Source organism: Paramisgurnus dabryanus, chromosome 16 (genome assembly GCF_030506205.2).
Source record: "Paramisgurnus dabryanus chromosome 16, PD_genome_1.1, whole genome shotgun sequence".
NCBI lineage: Eukaryota > Metazoa > Chordata > Actinopteri > Cypriniformes > Cobitidae > Paramisgurnus > Paramisgurnus dabryanus.
In genome coordinates, this window is record NC_133352.1 from 32,100,566 (window position 1) to 32,123,627 (window position 23,062).

The window sequence follows — 23,062 nt, forward strand, 5'->3', positions numbered from 1 at the left end:
TGACATATCATTAAAATCTGAATTTTTTTTCCATGTTTAAGTGCTATATAATTGGGTTCCAGGTAGTGATGCACCGATGTATCGGCTGCCGATATTTATCGGCCGATTTTTGATGAATTTGAAACCATCGGCATATCGGCAATAGCACTAGAAAGGCCGATACCGATTGTTTATTAATTAACTGCATAAAGAAATCCATTATATGTCAAAAAAAATTTGTTCATGTTAATAAAATAAATGCTGAATAGCAAAAACCACCTTTAAGGTTGTCATGCGGTCTTATTATATTTGTTTTAGCTTAATTTGTGCCTCTCTTATTATGTTGGTCAGTTAAATGTTAATTAGATCCAATCCATGTTCAGTAAAAATAATTTAATGCAGAAATAAACTAGCTTATAGACCAGCTGTATAGTATTGTATACAAGTGTTTAATATCGGTATCGGCATCGGCCAGAAGTTGTCTGTTTAAATCCGTATCGGCCCAAAAAAATGCTATCGGTGCATCCCTAGTTCCAGGTGCTTCTATCAACCTAGAAAATGTGAAAAAGATCAACCCAGACCACATACATGAGTTTCAATTTCACCACCACACCATTATGATGATCAGTGTTTGCATTTCATCAGCTCATTTGCATTTAAAAGGACACACCCAAAAATTGCACATTTTTGCTCACACCTACAAAGTGGTAATTTAAGCATGCTGTAATAAATTATCTATGATATTTTGAGCTAAAACTTCACATATGTATTCTGGGTACACCAAATATTTATAGTCTTGTGAAATGTCCCCTTTAAATGAGTCCTTTTATCTCCTTAAAAAATTATTTGTATATTATAGCAGCATCTTCTTTTTCCGATATGTCTCTGGCTGTGTCCAAAACAGCCCCCTATACCCTTAAATAGTGCACTAGTTGAGGGAACATAATTTCTAGTGCTGTCTAAAATTATAATGGACATTATTGAGTGCACTCATTCAACACCACAATCGCAGTACACTCGCAGATAGTCTTGCGGCAAATTATTTCTTGGTGGAAGATGTCGCCCGCACTGCAGCGCTTCCGGCGAGCTCAAGTGTCCGAATTAACTCACTTGTTTTCATTCACTCCTTCGAGTGAACTATATTAGTAAACTAATGTAGAGAATAGTGAATGAAGGTATAGGGAGCTATTTCGGACACAGCCTTAAGCTATGTTTATACTCGCCGTGTCCGCACGGGGGCGTTGGTGCGCGCGGCAAAAATGACGTCAACGCGGAGTGGGCGGTCGTGCGCGTTGGGTGCGCGAGACCCCATTTCGCGTGGCGGTGTGCACGGCATTTTTTGTAACTTTCCGCGCGGCTCCGCATCCGAAAATGACCGAACTCGAGGCGATTCTGTCCGAGCAGGCAAGCCTGTGACGTAATTCTTTGATCAATCCAAGCAAAAAAATTTATATATTTATCTGACACTCTGTAAAGTATGGAAACTTTGCAGTTTAAAACACGAATTCTTTTCCATGATTCTGAATGTTTGGCTTATATTTGTATTGAATGAATCACTAAACGAGGAATAAAATACAAACCTTAAGATATCTGTACTGTTTGTTTAGTAAAAACGTTAATGAAATGATAATGTTTAATAAAGACATATTTAAAAGATTGTTGTTTTATTCATGTTCTCATATTTATATATCAAACTCTGATGTTAAAAGCACCAGGGTTGTTCCAGCGGACGACGACTTCTATCCTCTTCTTTATGTTTGTTTTTGACTTTATTGCTCGCGTCGCCCCCTGGTGGTTCAAAAAATAGTGCAACAGTTAGCGCGTCAACTATAAACGCCTCGTCCGTTTGGTGAGACGCGCGCGCGATCTGCGGAGGCTTGCGTTGCGGACCAAAGTGCGAGTATAAACAAAGCTTTAGACTCTCTCTCTGTAGCTCCTCCTTCTAAAATGCTCAGGCTTATTGGTCAAGTTGGCCCAGTCTGTTGTGATTGGTCAAATGCTTAGAGCATGCTTACCATAACAGCCAACTTCAGCTTATCAGGTGTAAACAGGCATTTTGACAATAGTTTTGAGCCAGAGTCCCATAATGACAATGTAGAACAACAATTGGATCTACCAGAACCACTTTGCAAGCACGACTCAAACAGGACTCTTTGTTTTGTAACTTTACATCTTTAATGCTCAAACAGCAACATTACAGACTTAATAAAATTTGAAAATGTGAAAAGCAGTACAGGACCCTTTAAGTCAAAAGTTTTAATTTTTTTTTATCTCTGTTAGATGGGAGCTGGGACTCCCAAGGATGGTCCTCATGTATGACGTCCAGCATGCAGCTGGCCCAGGAGTGCCTGAAGGACCCACCCGAGGCATCCGAAGAGCCACCTGCTCCCCTGGAGGGACTGGAAATGTTTGCACAGACCATAGAGACTGGTGTGTATCAATCAAATTTTCTGTTGATCAACATTTTTATACTGATTTAGATTGATTGGAGTAGATTACATTAAGACTGTCTTTTGCCTGTATAATATATATTTATGGCTGTCTTCCATATCTAGTTTCATGTGGTACAAGTTTTCCTCACTTCATGTCTAACCCCCCCTTGAATTTTTTTTATTATTGTGTAATAAAAGTCATTTTGTCAATTTGGGTACAACTCGGATACAAAGCAAAGTACATTATATTGCATGCATGACATTCAGACTTCATGCATCTCTCATTAATTTAATCTCTCAGAAATTGAGAAAGGAATTGTTTAGAAAATTATGTACACTTAAGGGCTGCATACCAATTAATCGCAACTAATCGTTTGCAGAATAAATGTTTTTGTTTACATTTATGTGTGTGTGTTGTGTATAACAATTATGTATATATAAATACATACACAGGCATATATATGTTTAAGAAATATTTGTGTATATACATTTTGTATTGTATCTATGCTATTATGATCTAGATTAATCGCATGATTTCATGAGTTAACTCGTGATTAAACGCAAATTAATCTCACATTTTTATCTGTTCTAAATTTACTTAAATTTAACACTTTTCAAGTTTTTAATGCTCTATTCATTTAGAGCATTGGATTCGCTAGACGAGAGCTTAATGTTCTTATTTTTATGAAAACCTTTGACTCATCTAGACAGCGCGAGTCACTTGCTTCGTCTCAATTCATCCAGCTGTGGAACACTTTTCAAGTTTTTAATGCTCTATTCATTTAGAGCATTGGATTCGCTAGACGAGAGCTTAATGTTCTTATTTTTATGAAAACCTTTGACTCATCTAGACAGCGCGAGTCACTTGCTTCGTCTCAATTCATCCAGCTGTGGGCTAGACCAAAGGTCAAACAGAAATTGCATGTTGCGTTAATAGCGCGTTAATAAAATTAGTGATGTTAAAATGAATTTGCATTAACACATTATCGACGTGTTACTTTTGACAGCACTAAAATAAATGTATTTTTTCTATGGCTGTCAAAAATTAAACGCGATTAAATAAATACAAAATAAACGGTTTTGTTTGCATAATATATTTGTGTGTATTAGGTGTAATTATTATGTATATATAAATACACGCATGCATGTATATATTTAAGAATTTTATTTATGCATTTTATATAATAATAATAATAATAATAATAATAATTATTATTATTATTATTATTATTATTATTATTATTATTATTATTATATTTTGTTTTCAAATACATGCATGTTTATCTATATATACAAAATAGTTATCCACATTGTGCACACACACATATAGTAAGCAAAAACAAACTTTTATTACTTTTTTACCTTTTATTACTTTATGACATCCCTGTGTATATACATATATATCAGCATCTGCCTTTAAAAATTCTTATCAGTCAATCATCACTGCCTGTCAAGACATATTTAGATTCAATGGCCTGTTTGTATGTTTGCAGTCCTTCGTCGAATTAAAGTCACCTTCCTGGACACCATAGTGCGAGTAGAACACCATCCCCTGGATGCTGAGACGGGGGTTGCCTTAGAGATGCGCATCAAACGGTCAGCAATTACATCTTTACTCAAATAATGTAGTGATGCATCTTAAACAGTATTGTCTGTTTATTTTAATATGTGACCCTGCCTGCAAAAACCCAGTTGATGTCATTTTATGTGATTTTGTGTATTTTCTACATAAAATAAAAACCTTTTGTTAATATATAACCTTGATATCTTTAATATTGACTGAGGAAGTTTCATATTAAGATATGCTTTTGCTTGTGTATTGTAAATTAATGTTACTGTTAAAAAATGTGTGTATGGCATAACAAAATGCATACTTTCTGTCAAGTACCTTCCAGATTGTTTACATTCTTTGAGTAGATCCACAGGTTCAACTGGAAACACATGACGTCCTCATTAACACATAGATATAATCGTGGTTCTCATAAACACACCCATTCCTCAAGTTTATTTCTTTAATCGTGAATGAGCTCTGTTGTGTCTCTGGTGGTGGTGTGCGGTATTGCAGGGTGGATTATTGTGATGAGGCTGTGAGAGACTCAAGCCAGACAGTGCCTGTGGACATCCACCAGCCACCAGCCTTCCTGCACAAGATCCTACAGCTTAACTCTGTACAGCTTCTCTATGAGACCTTGGGAGGAATGCAGGTCAGGCTCAATATTTAAAACGTTTATTCAACCAGGAAAGCATCACTAGGGTTTGAAATTAAAGGTTCATGGCCTTATTTGATCCTCTTTCATGTTTTACAGGGGCTGATTCATTCTGATGTTATGGTGGACAGCAGGGAGGACATGAAGAAGTCAGATGAGGAAGATGAAAAGGATGAAGATGTAGTAGATGATGCTTCCAAACCTCCTCATCCATTACCATCCCAGAAGCCCCCTGAGCCCCTCCTGATTGGACAATGCTCAGGATTCATAGAGACGACGGTCAAAATTAAACAAAATGAAATGCTGCCTGGACCCAAGGTTCGTGTTGAAAGAGATGCAATAATTGTATAAGAAGGGTTTGAGAACATTTCATGTAAGATACATAAATCTTCTGAATCAGTATGATTAAATGAATGATTTGGTTCAATGTGCAAAAATAATTTTGATTAGATTGAATCTTATTACAGTCATTTGCACAGTTTAAATCTCAGGAGCTTAATAATGTCTTTCTTCTCATAGTTTGAGTTGGATGGTAAGGTTGGTTGCATCCACCTGCTGCTCTCCCCTAGTCAGGTTACTCACCTGACGGACCTCCTATCTGCCCTCTGCATTGAGACATCAGGTACGATCCTTAGCTGAATGTGTCCCACAGAGATTTGGACAAAGATATTGGATGTGACAAGATTGAGCAATGCTATTACTATGAATAAGAGACAATGCAACGCTCATTAAGGCCGCTCTGTTGACAAAAGTCCCATCTTCTGGTTAAATGAACCAATTATGACTGGATAATAAGGCCTTTCACACTGTGAAAAACCTTTTTATAGTACCCAAAATATTTGTGATACTACGTGTTTTTTAGCGTATTCGCACCTTAGGAACTGTGAACGATTTTAGTACCAGACCACACTTTGCTGGAACTAAATTTTGGTGCTTTTCATTGTATAGTACCCCACAGTTTGGTTTGGGTCAGCTTACTTTTGTAAGCTTTTCCACTGGGTGCAGTACGTAGTACCCGATACTTTTTTTAGTACAACCTCGGCCGGAGTTAAAAACGGCCCGAGCTGATACCAAAATGTGACGCAAAAACACTGTAGATCACTGATTGGTCTGAGAGAATCAGCATCATTGCTATAATGTAAAAAATTAGCTTTACCTTCGTGCTAGCTTGCGTCATCTGTGCTCTGCTATAAGTTCCCAAATTCCCTTTTAGCAATGAAAAACATCCACAGGTTGAGAATCAGGAATACCATACCAATTTTTTTCAGACTTGCGGTTTGTGGCAGCACATTCATGATGCGCACGTTCGCATAATGCTTAAATGCAACTTAAATGAGACTTAGCGGAGCACGTTGACTGACGCACGTTTTTTTGTACAGAAACTGTCATGTGAGACAGAGGTAGTGATAAACATGATATGCAAATGAAAAATTTTTTTTTTAAACTTTAGAAAAGCCTTACATCAAGCGTTAACGCTTCCGTCCCGTGTGAATGTACCGTACCGACACATTTAGAAAAGCTTAGGGTTTAATTAACTAGTCAGACAGTGGGCGGGGCTTTATCAGTGTGACATCACATTAACAAGAATGAAAACGGCATATTTAATGAGACTACTTTGGTTTAATGTGGATTAGAAGAGAAGGTGGATTTTTTTTTCATGGTAGAGTTGTTGTGTTCACACACTTCCAACACACATTATGTGCAAGCACCTTGTAAAAGTGGATTTTGCATAATATGTCTTCTTTAAAACTTTATCTTTGTAGCTATTGGCATGAACAAGCCCTTACTGTGTGTTATATTTTCGCCCATCTCTGTTTATTAGAAGGCAGCAGTGGTGGTGGGGTGTCTGGTGGGGGGGTCTCCAGACCCCTGGGTTCTGATGATTTGCGTTTAATTGAGGAAGATCTCAGTAAACAGCTAAGTGCAGAGATGATGGACAGAGATATGGAGCTGGATGCAGAACCCTATGTCACCAGTATGGAGAATGGAGGCAAGTACAGAAAGAGCGAGAGAATATGATTGGAGTTGTTATATCTACTTTAGATGTCTGATTTTAATTGTAAAGGCATACTTTCAGAATACTATGCAGATCTAATCATTTTTAATTGCAAACATAGCCAGATTAGTTTGTGATCTGTAGTCAAAATTTTGTTATTGTTCTTTATTTCCTCAGAGATGTTTTTCTCGATGGGTCCCGGCAATATGACCAGCAGTGTGTTGTCCACACGCTCTGGCAGTGAAATGTCTGACAGCATGGAGTCGTCCATTCACAGTCAGAGTAGTGTATCAAACCCTCTGTCGTCACAGGTGCGTACTTTTTCCAGGCTTCCCACAGGTCCTCGAAATCCTTGAAAGTTTGTGAATCTGAGGGGGAAATTCAAGGCCCTGGGAAGTTTTTTAAAATATACATGTAGTGCTTGAATCTATTTAATGCAAGTAGTTTTCTGAAAAAAATCCATATTATTCCCTGTGTAGTGTAGGATAATATCATAAAAAAATCTAGCCTTTTAAGCACACGTGCTAAACTGTTCGCTTTAAATGCTTATATCTTCTGTATGTGAATGTTGATTCATACCAAAATGCTTTTTTGCATAGTTGTGTTTGACACATGAAAACGTCTCGGGTTACGTATGTAACTGTTGTTCCCTGAGAAGGGAACGAGACGCTGCGTCTCTCTTGCCATACTTCCTGCATCCCTGTAACGCCATCTTTGGCAATAATTCAGATAGTGATATACTTCCTGGCTCCCGCGTCACCCTGTCTTTGTCGTTAAGCCTCACCATTGTTTGAATTTGATATACACATTTAGACGCACTACCCTTGGAGACGTCCCTAAAGTGTCACTGCAGTGACACAGCGCGAGTTCCCATGAAAGGGAACTGTAACAATGTATCTTTAAAGGTAACACAATGTAACCTTGCTCTCACTTGAAATGTATCCCCACATTTAGTCCTTGAATTTGAGGGTATTGGACCTGGAAAGTCCTTGAAAGGTCATTGAATTTGAAGTCAACTAAGCTGTGGGAACCCTGTTTTTCTGTCAACTTCCTTTGAAATGTTGTTTCTGCAGCTTGTGATTGGTTTCCTTATTATTTTAACCTGCAGGGAATGGTTAACTGTCCTCGTCGTTATCCTGTACCAGGATCCTTAACTAGTTTGCCGCAATGTAGCAGACCTTCAAGTATGTATCGGAGTCAAACACTCGCATAGTCTTCTGTCTTTCTTTTAATGCAATCTATACTTTACCCTCTCTATCCCCTATAGAACGGTCATCCCGTGGTGGCCAATCAGAACCACTAAAACCAGACTCCTTAATCCGCCTCTCTCTGGGTGGAGTCACTCTGACCCTGCTGGAGCAGGAACCGCCTACCAGGCCCGACGGGCACTCCTCATTGGCCGAGGTGTCACAGCTGTTTTTTAAAGAACTTGCTTTCTTTAAAGACAGCATGTTTAGCGAGAGAGACTTCCAGAATCTGCGAGGGAGTTTTTCTAAGGCGTGTCCACACTCTCACATCAGGTACATAAGGAATCAAGTTGCTCGGTTTGTAGATATATGTGCAGGCATTTCCTCTGATTCTCTCTGACTTTTTCCAGGTTGACCGGTGCCGCTGTGCAGCTGGTGTGTGAGATGCGTAGCGCAGGGAAGCACATCCGAGCCATGACCTCTGACCTCTCATTCAGCAGGCTGGAACTACTGGAGTCCCTGTGGGATTCTGGTGGTCCACAGTACACAGAGGTACACATCACACCTGTCAACAAAACATTTGAAAAGCCTTATTACTTATTAATAAATATGTGTGCACGCACACGTTTTGTTCTCCCAGCTTTTGCAGTTTCAGTCGGCTGGTAGCTTCACGATGGGCACTGCTACAAGACCCTGTGCTCAGTTTCACCACAGTCTTTGTGAGAAGCACATGCGCAAGGTACCACAATTCATCTGTGATCTTATACATTTACACACGTATGTGTTTATAGTGTGTGTGTGTACACTCACCTAAAGAATTATTTGGAACACTTGTTCAATTTCTCATTAATGCAGTTATCTAAATCAATCAATCACATGGCAGTTGCTTCAACGCATTTAGGGGTGTGGTCCTGGTCAAGACAATTTCCTGAACTCCAAACTGAATGTCAGAATGGGAAAGAAAGGTGATTTAAGCAATTTTGAGCTTGGCATGGTTGTTAGTGCCAGACAGGCCGTTCTGAGTATTTCACAATCTGCCCAGTTACTGGGATTTTCACGCAGAACCATTTCTAGGGTTTACGAAGAATGATGTGAAAAGGGAAAAACATCCAGTATGCGGCAGTCCTGTGGGGAAAAAGCCTTGTTGATGCTAGAGGTCAGAGGAGAATGGGCCGACTGATAGAAGAGCAATTTTGACTGAAATAAGCACTCGTTACAACCGAGGTATGCAGCAAAGCATTTGTGAAGCCACAACACGCACAACCTTGAGGCGGATGGGCTACAACAGCAGAAGACCCCACCGGGTACCACTCATCAATACAAATAGTAAAAAGAGGCTACAATTTTCACAAGCTCACCAAAATTGTTGAAGACTGGAAAAATGTTGCCTGGTCTGATGAGTCTCGATTTCTTTTGAGACATTCAGATGGTAGAGTCAGAATTTGGCGTAAACAGAATGAGAACATGGATCCATCATGCCTTGTTACCACTGTGCAGGCTAGTGGTGGTGGTTTAATGGTGTGGGGGATGTTTTCTTGGCACACTTTAGGCCCCTTAGTGCCAATTGGGCAATCGTTTAAATGCCACGGCCTACCTGAGCATTGTTTCTGACCATGTCCATCCCTTTATGACCACCATGTACCCATCCTCTGATGGCTACTTCCAGCAGGATAATGCACCATGTCACAAAGCTCGAATCATTTCAAATTGGTTTCTTGAACATGGCAATGAGTTCACTGTACTAAAATGGCCCCCACAGTCACCAGATCTCAACCCAATAGAGCATCTTTGGGATGTGGTGGAATGGGATCTTTGTGCCCTGGATGTGCATCCCACAAATCTCTATCAACTGCAAGATGGTTTCCTATTAATGTGGGCCAACATTTCTAAAGCATGCTTTCAGCACCTTGTTGAATCAATGCCACGAAGAATTAAGGCAGTTCTGAAGGCAAAAGGGGGTCAAACACAGTATTAGTATGGTGTTCCTAATAATCTTTTAGGTGAGTGTATGTGTATATATAATGTTTATCAGCATGTTTGTCCTCCTCTTTGTGTAGAGTGGAACCAGACGGCGTGTGGTGCGCAGAGATAGTGCCCTACAGGTTGAGCTCGAAGAACTGAACTCTGAGTTGGACCTGGATATTTTAGGTCGACTGGAGTACATCTTGCAAGCTCTGAGTCACTGCCCAACACCACCTAAAAGAGCACACAGTGCTGAGGTCACTGCGCACCCCATCCTGTTCAGAAACGCCAATTAATTCTCCTTTTAGTTTTATGCTAAAATTTCTCTCTTTTCCTCTCTGCAGCCTCAGTTGTTAGAGCTGCACTCCTCTCTGGTGCTTCAATCTCCTCACGCTGTACTGAAGGTGCGTTTCCCTATCCCTGACCTTCGACCCCCAGGACTGAGACGACCTCTCAGCCAGCGTGCGGTGCGTAGTGAGATCTTGAGTTTGCAGATCTCCAACCTGGAGCTGAAGTCTCAACAGGGGCCAGATGTTCCTCAGGAGAGCCCCTCGAGCCCTGGAGCCAAACTTACCAAACTGCTGGAGGCTTGTTTCACAGATCTGCATGGTGAGGACCATGAGTTTAAATAAGCCATCAAGTTTACATGTCAGCATGATATAAAAATATTTACATTGTATACACTTTTTTATTATTGCACAATTCATCAATAGATGTTTTTTGTTGTTGTAAAAAGCAACTTATTCCTACAAGTAAAACAAATATGTTGCATTACTGCATTAAGTTAAGCACGTTGGGAAGGCCATTTCATGTTGTGTGTAAAGTGTTGTGTACTCTCTAAGCTATTTGTGTGATAGTTATATGTTATGTTTGCTTTAGGAGTGTATGAAGGCTGGGAAGGGGAGGCATTTCCCTGTATCCGTGTACAGAAGAGTCCAGATCCACACAACCCTGAGTCCATGCCCAGGTGAGAAGTGACTTTGTGTATATATCTACTGAACAATTGTCTGAAAAGGTGTACATAGGGTTGCCAATTTTCTCACTCTGAAATACAGGACAAAATATGGCTTGCCGCAGCAGTGCGGATATGGTTTTGTGCAGGGCTTAAAAACGAAAAAAATTATCAATCGTTTCACTCCGAGCAGAATCGATATTTTAACGTTTCCGTTTTTACGTTCCTCATTGAACATTTACGTTCCGAAAACGGTTTACTTAGAAAAAATACCGGTTAATAACGTTATTTTAATTCAGGCTATACTTTAACAAATACATGCATACAGACTAATTTTCACACAAAAATAATAACATAACACATGATATAACTAAACTTCAACATTTCATTAATTGTTAAAACCACAAAAGAAATACCTGCATTCATTTTAAGTATAAACAGCTGAAAAACGACCCGTTTTCAACCATGTCTTTTACTGGTTGAAACCGCAGCATACTCTGCTGGATGTTTGTGTTAAATGTGCCTCTGTAAAGCCCTTTTCACACACACATTCCGGGAAATACACGTAAAATGCATCCTGGATTTTTCCGGAATGGTTAGAGTTTTTGTTTGTTCACACTGCCAAGATTACACGGCATCTGATGGTCCCGGAAAGACACGCGACCTGTTGAAAGTCCCGCCCTCTCTTCTACGCAGCGTCTGAAGTTTGCATATTATATATTATTTCTATCCCCAGAAACAACTGGCGTGCATTTTTGTTTATGATAAGACTATAAAGGAGCGCGTGAACGCACAGTTCTATGCTGGTGAATGATCTCAGCTTCAGAGTGGATATTTGACATGCGGGTATTTTCGTTTATTATGGCTCAAATGAGCACGTGACGCGATATTCTTTTATGCTGCTGAATGATCTCCGTTTCAACGCAGTGAGTAACGAGCTAACTTACCTGATATCTGCTTCAGTCCAGTCTGCTGACATTTCTCGTAGTGAATGTTGTAAATCCCTCATTTTAAAGAGTTGAACCAACTTCATGTTGCCATGACACGCGCGTCCTCACTACGGCACGTGCGTCATTGTTTATGCGTCTCATATATCATTTCCTGATAACTGCTTCAATCTAGTTTGCAACATTTCTCGTGGTGAATGTTTATATACATGTTAGTTTGCAACATTTCTCGTGGTTAATGTTTATATACATATTATCTCTCGTTGTAAGGAGCTGAACCATAACTTGTGTTGTGATGATGACGCGCACGTCCTCACTTCGACACGCCCTTTATGGCATTCTTGTTCACACAGAGGGTTACCCGCGTATCTTACTAGGTCCTCTTTCCGGCAACGATCCCAGAAGATTAACGGAACGAGTTTTTGTTCACACAGACGCTTGTCTGGCAATTTTACGGGTATTTTCTGGGACCAGAGGTCTGTGTGAATGAGGTTCAAGTTACCTTAGTGATTCCCGGCTACTGTACTTCTCCCCCACATCCTTCAATATTGCAGACAGACTTGTTAAGACTAACGAATAATAACGAAAAGGAATTTCTTGGTGGCGACCCATCTAAAAAGTAATTGACAGTGGTATAAGTCCCCTGGGTTTTTTGAGTTACAGTTTGCATCTTCATTTTTCCAAGCAAGTTTTAACTTAAACATACCTCTGAACATTTGATGGGTAGCTTTGTGGTTGTTTAAGACAAATGCTATCGGGCCGGAGACTCGATGACTGCTGCGCGGGCATTTCACTCACGCTATAGCCGTTTCTCAAAACCAAGTACGCTGAACTCGGACTTGTGTCCTTCGTAGTTCGAACTTGTAAGTTCAGACTCGGAAGAACGAACTCCTGACACGAAATGCATTCTGGGAAACTTCGCTGTCATAAGTCCACACAAGTCTCCTCTGATGCATCCTCGATAAAATGGGCGGATCAAGAACACATCCGGGGATTTTATGTGAACTTGGGCTTGATGCGAACTTTGAATTGGAACAGTACTTGGGCCGCGACTGATGACGTTTCACAAGTCCGCAAGAACACAAGTACAGACAAGAACGCATATTGAGAAACGGCTTATGTGTCTGTCAAAGTCACTCACGCTTGATGCGTCAAAGTCACATGTTGTACTGTTCAAATCATGATTGGTCACTGATAAGTACAATATTAAAGAAAACGATAAAATAACGTTATTAACCGGTTAATGGTCATTTTAAATAAACGTTTCTGTTCAGAACGATTAAAATTGATTTCGTTTTAGTTTTCGTTTTTGTTCCTGTTAAAATTTCGTTCGTTTCCGGTTTTCGTTTTCGTTCCTTGAACCGGTTCAGAGCCCTGGTTTTGTGTAAAGTGTATTTAAGCCATTTGTCAAAATGATAGCTAATCTCCTAATTAAATATTATTATACAACAGTTCTTTCTGGTTCTCGAATCTGATTGGCTAAGAGCTATGCGATATTGTGCTGATAACGGCACTGTAACCGCTTCACTGTATCATTCCGCCACCTAGTGAATGGAGGTTTTAAGCAGGCTCATCTCTGAATGGAAAAACACAGACGCGCTGTTTTGAATCACTCTCCGTGTGTCTCATTAGTTTACTAGCTCATAAATCAGTCTGTGAATCCCCAATCGGAAGTTATTATTCCGTCAAAGATCAGCGCTCTTGGATGTTACGTTAAAGTTAATGGGAGAAATGTCTTGTCACATCGTGTGAACTAGTGATGGGCAGTCCGGCTCTTTCCATTGATTCGGCTCAAGCTCCGGCTCTACATTTTAGTGATGCCAGTCCGGCTCTTTTCATAGATTCGGCTCTTCTGGCTCAGCTCCCTTAGAAGAGCTGGCTCCCCTGCCTGCGTCTGAAGATTCGGCTCTGCTCGTTCGCTACAAAGAATCAGCTCTTAGAGCCGCTCGTTCGCGAACGACCCATCACTAGTGTGGACGATTAACACTTGGAAAGAGGAATATAAACACTCGTTTTTTTCTGGAGCTATATTTCTTATCAGAACGCGAAAACACCGTGGAATTGCAGGTAAGCACCGCAGCTTTTAAATGTGGAAATTGATCATTTACTTTATCGTGACGTGACTATTAAAACATGTTATGAGATATCGCCACTGGTATATTTATAAGCAGCATGCAAAAACATCTCTCTGACACTTATAAAAAAACGTTTTATATAGTACTGACAAGAACAAAGTTTAATAATAATAATCGAGTGCTCGTATCGCGTTAAGAATAAGTATAGTTTTATTAACTTTTACCTCACGCCAAAACAATAACAACACAAAAGACACTAAATATGAATAAAAAACAAGTAATAGTTTTATTATGACACCAAATACTGCTGATTTGATCTCATTTTGACGATCATAAACAAACAAGGCCAACATAAGAGCCAGGGAATCCCCGTCAGAGATGTAGCCCAGAGAGGGCGGTGGTCAGCGGGGCGAGTGAACACTGACGTCCGCTCATGCTTTGGTTCTCATTCGTACCGAATCTCAGTAAGCACTCGTTCAAACAGGCGCTATCTTTACTAATCGACTGCAGATTTAAATATAATACATACACATTCTCGACTGAACTAATCTTAAAACTACACTTTGTGACCAAGAAACGGTAATATAAAGAAACGGCTTTTCCGTCCATTGAGTTGTTATGAGATTCAAAGCAGCCGAAAGTTTTACCTGTCATTCTGGCCGCCCTCAAATCCGTGGCGGAAGAAGTAGGTCTCAAACAAAGAGGCTTTTAAAATAACTCCGTTGTTGTTTTCTAGTTTTCGTTTTTCAAACGTGTGCCGTCGAACTGTTGTATAAAAGCAATATCGCTCTCGGAGTCGTGTGATATAGCTCTATATCATCACGGCTGTGATTGCCTCCGGCACTCGGCCTACGGCCTCGTGCCTCTGGCCTTATCACAGCCGTGATGATATAGAGCTATATCACACTCCTACTTGAGCGATATTGCTTAAATCTATACCTCTTATGCCTTGGCAACATACGGTAGGTTTATTTAGTTTGTCAATTTACTGTTAACACAGTCCTTTAATTGAGTAACATTTTAATTACCTTTAATATCGGTCTAAAACACTTCTGCTGTGACACACTGCTTGTGGCGGCGCAAAAACTGACCGGTGGATGCATCAAAGTACAGTGAGAGCATTTCGATAGCTGTCTCCTCGGTATGATTTCTCAAATCGCTCTTACAGGATTTTGATGTTATCTGCCTTTCGTTTCTTGTGGCACCACATGAAGTCGAACAAGCCTGTTAAATCAGTCACTGGTTAGATCAACGTAGCATTCAAAAAACGGGACGCAGGACGTATCATACAGGATAAATAAATTAGGCACAAAACACGGGACATCCCGGCCCCTATGTGTACATCAGACAAAATGTTTATTTTTTTGATAAATTCAGATTAATTATTTTTTATGGTATAAAAAAATTAAGATTTTTATAATGAGTTTTATATAAAAACTAAATGCATACGTACACATTTAGCAAGGTACTGTAAGTAAATGTGTTTGTACAAGAGGTCAGAATTCAAATGTGAGTGGAATTTTTGGTAATTGGTGAAGTTTATTTTCAAGATTTTAACAGAGGAATTAATGTTATATTTCACAAATTTGCCTGAATTTGATTTGGGAATTTCACCAGGAAAGTCTGAAATCTCCGGAATTGCTTGACAACAAATACATTTCAAATCAATAAAAATATGTCTACATCAAGATCATCAATTTTTTTTTTTTAACTCAAATGACAAAAACGGTGATTGAATAATGGTCAACTTTACCTGCTGTCTTTAGGATCCAGGTGCGTGTGCATGAGGGAGCGGCAGGGTCTGAAAACAGAGGTCCGTGTGAAGGTCTGAATGGAGATTTAGGTCTGGGCTCTGTGTCCCTGGAGAATCCCTGTGAGCTCCGAGAGAAGAACAGCTCTCCATTCTCATCCAACCGCACTATGTTTGAGACAGAGGAGGTACGTCTGTTTCTTATTTGTTTATCGCTTGTTTTTTATTTTGATTGTTTTATTAAAGTTACAGTTATGACGTTTGGCATTTAAGCAGTTTGCAGTGTATTTAAAGTACATGTGTTTTATCAGGATGTATTTTCTGGCTTGTGTCGATTTGATTGCACCTTACGACGTCATTTCTGTCATTAAAAAGCGTTTTTCGAAATAGCACTAGGGATGTGCTGAATGTTTGATTGAAAATAGCCAAAAGTAAGATCAAATAAATGCTTCCACACTGCCAACATGTTTGCTGCGTTTATAAAGTGTGTGTGCCTCTCACGCTGTGTTCACATTACCATGTGTGTCGCCCATCCCTTTTAATAAAGGTCGTTAAAATGAAAGTTAATTTATTCGTCCTCATGTTGTTCTAAACCTGTATGAATTTCTTTTTTCTGATGAACACAAAAGAATATATTTTGAGAAATGATGGTAAACACACAGCAGTAAGTGACCATAGACTTCCATAGTAGGAATAAAAAAATATGATGGAATTTCATGGGTACCGTCAACTGTGTGCTTTCCATCATTTATTAAAATATTTTCTTCATAATTTATCCCCAAGTTTATGGTCACTTACTGCTGTGTGTTTACCATCATTTCTCGAAATATCTTCTTTTGTGTTCATCAGAAAAAACAAAATTCATACAGGTTTAGAACAACATGAGGTTTAGTAAAGGATGACAGAATTTTCATTTTAAAGTGAACTATCCCTTTAAAGGCGGGCTGCACAATTTTTGAGAAACGCTTTGGAAAAGGTAGTTGGGCCGAGTAACACATATCCAATCAGCAGTAAGGGGCGTGTCTACTAACAGACATCGTTGCCTGGGTTGCGTATGTGTGGGGCGGGTCTATCAAAAGAAGGTCCAGATTCTATTGGGGTAGGCGTGTGTTGGTTTAGGTGATTTCAGATATCAACATTGGCTTTCAGAGATCATGCACCCCGCCTTTAGGAGGTGTTCCTAATTCTAGTTGTATGACCAAATGAGTAACCATCCTTTCAGTAAAAGACAGAGGACATAAACCAGGGGTTTTCAAACTTTTTGTGTGTGTGGACCACTATTTGTAATCAAGAATTTTCGCGGACCACCTCATAATACTCATAATAAAATATGTCTACACAAAGTCCTGAATTTATCTGCACTTGTAAATAGGCTTACTAGCACTAAAACTTTAACTGGTCATCACAACAGATTCTTAAAACATATTCTTAAAAAAATAAATTTTTCTTAATAAAATATATTCTTTTATATTTTATTTTGCCTTTACACGGACCACCTGCAGTACCCTCACGGACCACTAGTTGTCCGCAGACCACAGTTTGGGAATGGCCGACATAAACTACACTGTTTCACTTATAGATAGAATTATGTGTTGTTGTTTTTTAACTGTTTTTTAAATTTTTATTTATTTGTAAAGCACTTTGGCTCAACCTCTGTTGTTTTTAAATGTGCTATATAAAAAAAGGTTGACTTGACCTGACCTCACTTTTATTAGTAGTCGCTCATGAAAGTCACTCGTCATTTGCATAAAATATTGAACTGTTCTCCACATCGTTGTGTCGCTGAAGACACCCCATGCCGGTGGGATTTTGTCGCTTTGTTCTGCGTGCCGCTTGTATTTGTGAACGGGGCATAACTCCTACGCCGGTTGCTCTTTTTTTCATCAAAAACATTATCGTTTGGAATTTTTTTTTCTGTAATTTCACCTGCTTCACTTTCAAATGCTTTTTTGCTATATGGCCGAATAGTGTCGGTTGCCAAACATTCGGTGCATCTCTACCACTCTTGACATGGTTATTAAAAGATTTTAGACCAATCTATTCTCACGCTGAAATTGCCGTATTTCTGCCAATCTCTAGTGCATTGACATATGAAACTTGTTGTATGTCATTAAAGTCACCTGACATGCACAGGTCCCAATATAAATAAAAATGGCTATTTTGGCTTATGACTTAATTCATTGGCTTTCCCAAATTCATCATCACATGTGTCCACATTTGCTTGTCATCTTGTTTTGCTTGCACCTATATCTCATTCTATTTGTTGTATCACAACATCATTACAGTAATTTACTTTGTCTTCTGTCTGGATTTCATCTGTTTCAGATGGTGATACCAGCAGACCCAGAGGAAATGAAGGAGTTTCAGTCTCAATGTATATCTCAATGTCAGTATGTGGTTGATATCACGTTTCCTGTAGCATGTGTCCTCCTGCCCAGTAAAGAAGCCTTCCAGAGCATATACAACAGGTTTGCTTACACTACTGCCATCAAAAGTTAATCCCATTTTCAGGTTTAGGATTTGATTAGCATTGTTCATCTTTCTTTCTCTCCAGGATTAATAATGATCTGTTGATGTGGGAGCCCCCTCCCTCTCCACCTCCCCAAGCACCCTCCTCTTCCTTACACCGTAGTCCCTCACATCATCGCAGACCTGAAGATGATGAGTTTTACCTTTGTAAATCTGCCTTCAGACTGGGTCAGTCCCCATGTTGTATTTCAAACAAAAACATGCTTTGGTTTCAATGAAAGATTCTCTCATAATATTATTTTCGTATCCTCTCATCGCAGAATCGGACTCTGAGGAGGAAGATACTCAGTTTTACTCAGCCAGCCAATCGAAGCGAAGGAAACAAGTGGAGCCCCAGTCTAGCCACGGACTCAGCTTGCTCTGTTTAACTGTGCTGATCGGCAAAGGTCGCCTTCAGGCCGTGACTGACTGCAAGGTTATTCTCAGGAAAAAATCATTAGTTCAAAATGTCACTAACCTACATATGTTATTGTTCCCTAAGTTGTTCTCTTCATCTCTAGAATGAAGCTGGCCGCAAAGTGGAAGATTGTCACGGGGAACTCGTTTTGGATTTAGAAGGGGGGAAGATTTTTAGTGTGTCGCAACATCTGAACAATCCCAATCTTAACTTCCTGACCATAGAGAGCAGAAAAGTGGAGCTCTATCATAAAGGTAACATCATAAAGGACATTTCAATTTTGAAGTTACAGGTATTTAGCGTCTTTCTCTTATATTTACAGCGGAGGTAGCCGACTCTCCTATCCCTGCAAGATTGGAAATGCCCAGATTCACTGCCCCCGGCTATCTGGACCCTACCATTTACCCCACGGAGGTGGGGGTGAGCAGCGTCGGTGGACGGGAATCTGACATTCAAATGCTGTCGACCGCCATTAAAATCACATTAGACCTTGAGAGAAATGTCAAGGTTTGTGTTTTACTGCCTTGTTTGCCACTGCATCACCTGTAGACACTTTTATTATTATGAAGTAATGCATTTGAGCAATTCCTGGGAATTTCAAAACTTGAAATATAAATTCTAAGAGAATGAACCGTCTATACTCCTGTTTTCTGTTTTAGATAAGGTAAACATGCATGCGATGTGACAAATAAAACACTAGTTTTTGGGAGACAACACATTTTGTAGGAATTTTGTGCAATAAAAACCAATACATGGAGAAGGGACGGCTCTTTTACTCTTCCCTGCCCGTGTTTTTATAAATAAAACTTGCCAGTCAGTGGCAGCATTTTTTATGATTTCTAAAAAGTTGAATGCCTCCAGAAAATGTTCTTCTTTAAATATATTACTTACAATATATCAAATGAAAGAACAGTGCTTCTGCTTTTAAGAAAAAAAACATTTCATTCTATTTTCATTTGTTCTCTTTTTATCACTTCTTAAATATGAGTAGGTTTCTTAAAAAATACCATATTTTGAACAAAAAGAAAATTGCATTTTTGTGAAGGATTTTTTGATAGAGATCAGATTCAGAGCGATGATCAAACCATACACTTGTTTTTACTGGTTTTGGATCAGTGGATGCTTTAATGTTTTATAAGTTGTGAAAGAGCGCCACCTAGTGGATAATAGCGGAAATATGGATTGGCAGGGATGCATTATCTCTTAATCCTTGTGGGTTGTTCAAATTCACTACTCTTTCTGGTTGTTCGTGGCTGTTAAAGGCTGTAAAAATTTATCAGATGACTTTTTTTGCATAAATCTGTTAATCAACCTCAGTACTGATCAAAACTACCAAATGTTTATTTGAATTTTTTTGTTGTTTATAAGTGATCTCACTGATTTGGGGGGAAACACACAAAATGACTGATTTTCAATATAAAAAGTGATTGTGGACTAGATTTTTGAGATGGTCCTCACTGTGGAACACAACATCCAGGGGGCGGGGTTGGATCTAATAAATAATAATAATAAATTTTATTTATAACGCACTTTATATGTTAGGCCAAACCTAGATCCAACTCCTCCCACTTTATATACTTGGTTCCGCCAAAAGAACCAGTATATTTGCGTTGTTGCAGCCCGCAATTAGTTGCAACCTGTGGTCGCCAACGTTTGCTCTTATCAATTTAAGTGTACGTTTGATTAATAATATAGTTGAGAAAGATTCATAATTTAGAAAGTATCACAGTTAGGTGTAAGGAGAGGTACGGACACGTTCCCGACAGTTTGATATCACTGAAGGGATTTATTTGTACATTATCCCACTTATAACACAGCTATTCCTATACGAGTAAATATAAAAACAAATTTATTTGATATCTTTTATTAGCAAATAAAAAAGTAAACCATCTACGAGGGAAACCTGTTTCCTAATGGCTGTAAGAAAAGACGCGTTAAAACAAGTTCAAAGTCCATACAAGATAAACATTCAATTTATTAATTTCTAAATAACATGCCATAGCCTATATATTTTAATAATTATGCATATTTATACTGTATCCATTAATAGGTCTTAAACTGCATGTGGTAAGATTACTCGTAGTAGGCGTACCCGAAATGTTTTACTCCAAAACATTATAGCAAAAAACTTACATTTCATCCTAAAGGCACTACTTTTATTGTAGTCATAAGTAAAGTTAGTTTTTATGTCAAAATAATAACTTATTTTAGTTACGACTTAATGCGGAAATGGTAACGCAGCAACACGTGTATGATGTGTCTTGTGGTAAAACTGGCGACCAATGGGATCTCTGGATCGGAATCCAGCTCCGCCCCTGGATCTAAATCCAACCCCGACCCCTGGATGTTGTGTTCTGCAGTGAGGCACTACTGAGATTTTTGGTATTTTTTATAGTCTTGGTTATGTCAAAGATTGGTAAAAACATTGGCTTTGATACATTTTAGTTTTTGTGCAGCATCAGATTTGCCCCATTGACTTTCATTATACTGTCATTTTTTTTGTTTGCAAAGCCATGACTTCATATAATCATGCATTCTTGATTGAAAGTGGTTTTTCCTTTTGCAAAGAGATACATTTTTTTATTTTTACTGTTGATCACCATGTGGCACCATTAGCCCTTTACTAAAGGTTACATGGTGCCACATGGTGATCAGCAGTAAAAATGGCAAATTTTCAAGAAATGTTGTTATTATGGAAGTCAAAGGGGCAAAAAGCCACAAACAACAAATTGAGGAGAATTTTTTTTTTATCTGATGCTGGTCAAAAACTAAACATTTTACTAATCTTTCAAATGCCCAAGAAGGCTTAAAAAAATCCTGTCCACAATCTCTTATATTGAAAATCTGTAATTTCCCCAAATCAGTGACATAACTTATAAACTTGGCAATAAAAGACAACAAAGAGTTAAGTTGTGGAATTTTTGTAGTTTTGATCGGTACTGAGGTTAATTAACAGATTTATGCAAAAAATGTGAAAAATTAATCTGATACATTTTTACAGCCATTTAATTTGTAAACAGCCACAAACAACCAAAAGGGTAGGGATGGACCGATAGGATTTTTTTGGACTGATACCGATTTTAACAGACAACTTCTGGCCGATACCGATATTAAACACTTGTATACAATACTATACAGTTGGTCTATTAGCTAGTTTATTTCTGCATCAAATTATTTTTACTGAACATGGATTGGATCTGATTAGCATTCAACTGACCAACATAATAAGAGAGGCACAAGTTAAGCTAAAACAAATATAATAAGACAGCATGACAACCTTCAAAGGTGTTTTTTGATATTCAGCATTTTTTTTATTAACAATATTAACTCATTTTTTTTTTACATATAATGGATTTCTTTATGCAGATAATTAATAAACAATCGGTATCAGCCTTTTTCGTGCTATTGCCGATATGCCGATGGTTTCAAATTCATCAGAAAGCGGCCGATAAATATCGGCGGCCGATACATCGGTGCATCACTACGAATGGGTATTAAATTTGCTCACGATATATTGTTGAATTCTTGCAAAATTTCAAAGCATTTTCTCAAAATATGTGTCAATATAGGATTTGTCACCAAAAATCATTCCTTTTGCTGAAATGCAGAGAAAGTTGTGGCCAAATTAAGACCACTAAAAAAACACAGTGGCTGTTAAAAGCCCGAACAACCAATAAAGGTTAATGGACGAGATGACTCATCAATGGTGGGGAAAGAGTTAAAGAACATTTATTATTTATTTTCACTTAATTTTTGTATGCGCTTTTATGAGGAAAATACTTGATGGAATCTGGATCATTTCTGAAATTTGCACTTAATTTGAACTATTAAAAAAAGTAAAAATGCTTTAAAAATGTTTACAGATACTTTGCATGGGTATTTATATATAACCACCAAATATTGGCATCTAAGATTTCAGTGTGGTTAAAAACTTTACTTTTCATAATATGGTTGACATTTATGGAATTGCTAATTTGTGACTTTTTTCCTTTTGCAGGAGTTTGTGGTTGCATTGCGACTCCATGGTGCTACTTTACGACATCACATGGCATTGACCAATCACAGCTGGCATGAACAGGTTGGCAGTCTGCATATGAAGCTTAAATCTCTTCACCGGTGTGTCGGATTGGTCTAATGTGCATATTGCATTTTTTTATGCAGATAGTTGATTTCCTTGATGTTATAGATGATGACATTTTAGGATACACCGCACCTGCTGTCATTACAGTACTACACACTCATCTGGCCACCTGCGCGGTTGACTACAGGTATCACAATACTCCCGGCAGTAGTTTTTTTCAAATATCCCTACAGACTTTTTTACTCTTTCTTTGTTTTTTCTCTCCTCCAGACCTCTCTATCTTCCTCTGCGAGTTTTGTTTACCGCAGAGTCCTTCTCTCTATCCAGCAACATCATCGTAGACACGGCAACCTTTCATCTCAGGTACCGATTATGGGTTTGCGACCTTGACGGTATTATGGAGATGATGAGATTGTTGTTTTGATTGGGTTTTTTTGTAATTTTTGTCAGGTTTATCTTGGATGACTCTGCACTGTACCTGTCAGATAAATGTGAAGGCGATACGGTGGATTTGAGACGAGGTTTGTTTTCAATTGATGCACTTCTGGTTGGATGTGTGAATAAGCAG

The 23,062-nt window shown here is 38.8% G+C and overlaps 1 protein-coding gene across 2 annotated transcripts in view; it reads left to right on the plus strand.

The window, feature by feature from the left end:
* Nucleotides 1–23,062, plus strand: part of atg2a (autophagy related 2A) — a 39,023-nt gene that overhangs the window by 1,573 nt on the left and 14,388 nt on the right. For both annotated transcript variants that reach the window (XM_065275232.2, XM_065275231.2), the window contains exons 3-26: nt 2,260–2,409; nt 3,905–4,007; nt 4,477–4,615; nt 4,718–4,936; nt 5,138–5,240; nt 6,441–6,608; nt 6,792–6,925; nt 7,723–7,798; nt 7,882–8,134; nt 8,212–8,353; nt 8,442–8,540; nt 9,859–10,020; nt 10,108–10,372; nt 10,643–10,730; nt 15,504–15,675; nt 17,813–17,955; nt 18,042–18,184; nt 18,277–18,431; nt 18,517–18,667; nt 18,736–18,920; nt 22,411–22,491; nt 22,575–22,681; nt 22,765–22,857; nt 22,945–23,015. In XM_065275232.2, coding sequence (XP_065131304.1) covers nt 2,260–2,409; nt 3,905–4,007; nt 4,477–4,615; nt 4,718–4,936; nt 5,138–5,240; nt 6,441–6,608; nt 6,792–6,925; nt 7,723–7,798; nt 7,882–8,134; nt 8,212–8,353; nt 8,442–8,540; nt 9,859–10,020; nt 10,108–10,372; nt 10,643–10,730; nt 15,504–15,675; nt 17,813–17,955; nt 18,042–18,184; nt 18,277–18,431; nt 18,517–18,667; nt 18,736–18,920; nt 22,411–22,491; nt 22,575–22,681; nt 22,765–22,857; nt 22,945–23,015 — 3,402 coding nt within the window. The remainder of the gene's footprint in view (nt 1–2,259; nt 2,410–3,904; nt 4,008–4,476; nt 4,616–4,717; nt 4,937–5,137; nt 5,241–6,440; nt 6,609–6,791; nt 6,926–7,722; nt 7,799–7,881; nt 8,135–8,211; nt 8,354–8,441; nt 8,541–9,858; nt 10,021–10,107; nt 10,373–10,642; nt 10,731–15,503; nt 15,676–17,812; nt 17,956–18,041; nt 18,185–18,276; nt 18,432–18,516; nt 18,668–18,735; nt 18,921–22,410; nt 22,492–22,574; nt 22,682–22,764; nt 22,858–22,944; nt 23,016–23,062) is intronic.